The sequence below is a fragment of the Chrysochloris asiatica genome, unplaced genomic scaffold (genome assembly GCF_000296735.1).
Source record: "Chrysochloris asiatica unplaced genomic scaffold, ChrAsi1.0 scaffold00262, whole genome shotgun sequence".
Classification (NCBI taxonomy): Eukaryota; Metazoa; Chordata; class Mammalia; order Afrosoricida; family Chrysochloridae; genus Chrysochloris; species Chrysochloris asiatica.
The window spans coordinates 1394357-1398721 of NW_006408780.1; the positions used below are offsets into that span (position 1 = coordinate 1394357).

Here is a 4365-nt window from a genome sequence, read left to right on the forward strand (position 1 = left end):
TCGCCATGAGTCTTAACCGAGTCGATGACGCTTAACAACAACCCCGACTAGCAGTGACTGCAGGATCGCAGTAGCTCTGAGGTTCTCCTGTTCTATCGGGCAGCGTATGGACTGCGCGGCATCACGGTGTCAGTGCTTGAGAGCCCCTCGCTCGGGCCTGAGTTTCCGTAGATATAAAATGAGACTATACTCAGAGCCGGCTCCAGAACTGGCCGTGCCCATTATAGATAACACTTGCGAGGAGAGTGCCGGTCCCGAGTCCGTTCCCTACAGTGCCCCACCGGCGGCAAGGACTCCATATCCCAGAACACCTTGCAACCAACTCTGTGTGTATGTGTGTGTGTATGTGTGTGTGTGTGTGCGTGTGCGTGTGCGCGTGCGCGTGTGTATCCCTTTCTTCGTGTGCGCCTTGGCCAGCCGGAACTCAATTCCCAGAGTGCTCTGCGGGCAACGGGGACTCCATTTCCCAGAGCTTCCCGCGGCCGGCCTGCCCGCGGTGGTAACCAACGAACACCGGCCAGGGCCTGGACGCTCAGGCCTCTTCCCGCGGCGGCGGGGGTTGCAAGCCCGGCTAGTGGCAGCGCGATGGACAGTCCCGAGGTCACGTTCACCCTGGCCTACCTGGTCTTCGCTGTGTGTTTCGTGTTCACGCCTAACGAGTTCCATTCGGCTGGGCTCACCGTGCAGAACCTGCTGTCGGGTTGGCTTGGCAGCGAGGATGCAGCCTTCGTGCCCTACCACCTGCGCCGCACGGCCGCCACGCTGCTGTGCCACTCTCTGCTGCCACTCGGTGAGGAGGGCCGGGCCGCCCCTGAGGACTGTCACCTCCCGAGCCAGGGCCTCCCAATCATGGCCTGGCGCCGGAGGCGGATCTCATACCGCCGCCGGCCTCTTGGCTGGGTGTGGGCCCCGGCTGGGGATGTGACTCTATGTCCAGCAGTATCTGCAGACGCAACTCCCTCTTCTCCCCCCACCGAGGCCAACCCGGATTCCAGGTCTTCCCACGGTTCTGCCTGTGAGGCTGGGGGCCATTTCTACTCCCCCGGAAGTGGTGTGTCTGCCCAGGGCACGACCTGAGGGCATTACCAATGGACTCTGCAAGTTTCTGGCCTTTCCCCACCTGGTTCCTGGTAGGAGAAACCTGGAGGCAGTGGGGCCTCCGTGGTCCTTGTTGAGGAGAGACTTCCGGGAGAGGTCCCCTTGGGACTGTTTCCTGAGCTCATTGGTTGGGGTTGGGGTTGCTTTGGGTTCCCCCAACTGTGATCTCCCCTGCCCCCCAAATGTGACTGCTTCCCTCTTTGGCTGCAGAAGTCAGGAAGAGCAGGAGCGGGCTGGGCTGGGCTAGGGGCATGGCAGACATCAGTGGTCCAGGCTCCCTCTAGCTTTCCTCCCTGCCACCTGCTACAGTGGTCTCAAGGCCTGGGAGGTGTTGGACCAGCATCTCATCTGCTTGCTGGGGGGAAGAGGACCTGGGACTCCCCATCACCATCACCTGATTCCTCACATGCCTGGAGTGGGGCTGAGAAGGGGCTTTACCCACGTGTTCCAGAGGGCAGACCCTGAAATGGAATTCATTCTTGAGAAAGAATCCAGGGGAAGTGGTCTTGGGTAGAGGAACACTCCAGAACCCGGGACTCCATGTGGGGGAGAAACAGGCAGGCTCCCAGAGACCACCATCTTAACTCAAGTGTTGGCTGGGACCACCCCGATAAGAGGGGGATCACAGTGTGAGGGTGGGCACCGTTCTGAGTGGAGTTTCCTGTGTCTGGTACTTGGGGGCCTGAAAGAGTGGGCAGGGGGTACCTGGCTAGTGGCTACAGTGGCCTCATTGAAGATGTAGCAGGACAGCTCTGTGCCTACCCCACTGCTGGTACTTTGTGTTTTAGGTACTTGCTTGCAAGGGACAGAACTTGAGGGTTGGCGGGGAGAGTGTTTTGGCCAGGCTGGGATCAGGTGTCAAACCTGTTGACTGCTTGTCACCTGGTGGGGCAGTTCTGGGTATGAGGATGTAGGTGCTTGAACTGATTACATCCAGAGGGAATGGAGGCCTTCCTGGAGGAGGGTGTGGTCTCTGGGCCTGGGAGGATGGGTGTAGGGAGATAAGGCAGAGATGAGGTGAGGAGAAAAGTTCCAGATTGTTGGGGAGCCACAGACGCAGAGTTGGCCTCAGTGCGAGACCAGGATGGACACTCGGATATTATGTGGGCCAACAAGGCCTTGGGGAACTGGGGGCAGAAGTAGGTCTGGTAGCAGATGGCTGGTGTCAGCCACATCTGCTGTGCCACAGACACAGTGAGGGTGTCCCATTGGTGGGAGGACACAGTGGCTTCAGAGCTGAGGTAAGTGCAGGCTAGAAGCAGAGTCGGCCAGGTGGCCTCCTTGGGGTGGTGGACAGGGGCCGGCTGGCGGGGCCTGAGCTGCTGGAGCACTTGAGAGGCCAGAGAGAGCTAATGCCTTGGTGGGTGGTGGGAGGAACCCACTCTGAGTCCCAATGGGGATGTTGTGGCAACTCCTGCAGCCACACTGGGAGAGGCTGCTACACCTAGGAAGGGCAGCCACAGAGGCCCCGGCGACAGCGTGGCAAGCTGCACCTGTGTTTCCTTGGTGTCACAGGGTAATCTCAAGTGACCAGGGCAGGGGGCCAGGCCCAGGCTGGGGACAGATGAGGAAGTGCGGTCACTGCAGCGAGGTACCCGGTGACCTGGCCAGTGCGTGATGGAGTGTGCTTGTCCCTCGTAGGCTACTACGTAGGCATGTGCTTTGCAGCCTCAGAGAAACAACTGTACGTGCCTAGTCAGGCCCCGGAGGCCTGGCAGCTCTTCCTCCTGCTGGCGGTGACCCTCCCTGCCTCAGCCTGCATCCTCACTTACTACTGGTCACGGGACAGGTGGGCCCGCCACCCGCTGGCCCGCACCCTGGCGAGGTATGCCCTCCCACAGTCTGGCTGGCGGGCTGTCGCCTCTTCTGTCAACACTGAGTTCCGGCGGATTGACAAGTTTGCCACTGGGGCGCCAGGTGCCCGCGTGATCGTGACAGACACCTGGGTGATGAAGGTGACCACATACCATGTCCACGTGGTCCAGCAGCAGGATGTCCACCTGACTGTGACGGAGTCAAGGCAGCACGAGCTCTCGCCCGACTCCAACCTGCCTGTGCAGTTCCTCACCATCCGTGTGGCCAGTACCAGCCCCTACGTGAAGGCCTTTGACATTCGGTACGTGTGGCCCACACAGAGCATCTGTGTTAGCAAGGCTCTTTAAGAATCTCTTTGTTGTTGTTAAGTGCTGTGGAGCCAGTCCATAGTGACACTGCTTAGGGTTTCTGAAGCAGTTGGTGAGCTTGAACCGACTTTGCAGTCCAGCGCAGTAACCCACAGCACTAGTGAACAAGAGCAGCCAGGAACGTGCTCCTCAGTACACTCAGCCATAGACCAAAAGGGCATCATTTCCCCAGAACAGAGGGGATTCCAACCAATGTCACAAAACAAAATGTGTATAAGTTGTCAAATGAAAAACTAAAGTGCTCTGTAAATTTTCATCCAAATTATAATAAAGTTTCAAAAGAAAGGTAAAAAGATTTGGAGTAACTATGTAATCAGAGGGTTCACAGGAGGAAGTAGGCGGGTTCAGATGCAGCGAAGAGTCCGGCATCCCACCTCCTCCATGCACTCCACCATCCCTGAATCTTCCTCGTTCAGGGTCTGCGATTTCCTCGGAGTTCTGGGGAACCGTCTACCACAAAGCGAATTGGCCTGCACCGGGCCCTTCCAGTCCCCGCAGCGATCGATGACCCGGGGCGCGCTGTACCGTGGAAGACTCCAGTCCCCTTTGCCCCATCCGGGACTTGATGTACTGGAGACCCATGGCCGAACGGGCGGGGACTACGCGAACTGGGACCCTACTGTGGCCACGGCCCCTGACGATCCCGGGGTATCTCGCCCGGGATCGGGAGGCGCAAACTCCACAGACTGCGCCCTCCGGGTTCCAAGTTTCCCGCCAGTGCAGTGGCGCGCCTCCACCCTGGGCTGAGCCAATGGGAGACTGACTTCGACCACACGGGACCTATCGGAGGCTTGCCCCGCCCAGACCTGAACCAATCAGAGACGCACCTCCACCCTAGTCGAGACTCTACGAGGACGCGGCTTCCCTCCCCTTCTGACGCTCGCGCCGCGCGCGTCCGAATCTCCCGCCAATACCACCCTCCTCCCGCGAACAAACAGCCAATCAGCTTCCGAGAGGCCCGCGGCGGCCCGTCTGTCTCAATACCCCAGGGGAGCAACTTTTCCGTTGAAGCTCACCTCATGAAGACGACGGCGTCGATTCGCCTTTCCCGAGAGCAGCGTCTAGAATTAGGACTTTAAGGTAC

At 59.2% G+C, this 4365-nt stretch overlaps 1 protein-coding gene across 1 annotated transcript in view; it reads left to right on the forward strand.

Annotated features, from left to right (window-relative positions):
* The first annotated feature begins 585 nt into the window (after nucleotides 1-585).
* TMEM129 (transmembrane protein 129) overlaps nucleotides 586-4365 on the forward strand; it is a 5071-nt gene continuing 1291 nt past the window's right edge. Inside the window, exons 1-2 of the mRNA XM_006874109.1 lie at nucleotides 586-790; nucleotides 2740-3214. Of these exons, the coding sequence (XP_006874171.1) occupies nucleotides 586-790; nucleotides 2740-3214 (680 nt within the window). The remainder of the gene's footprint in view (nucleotides 791-2739; nucleotides 3215-4365) is intronic.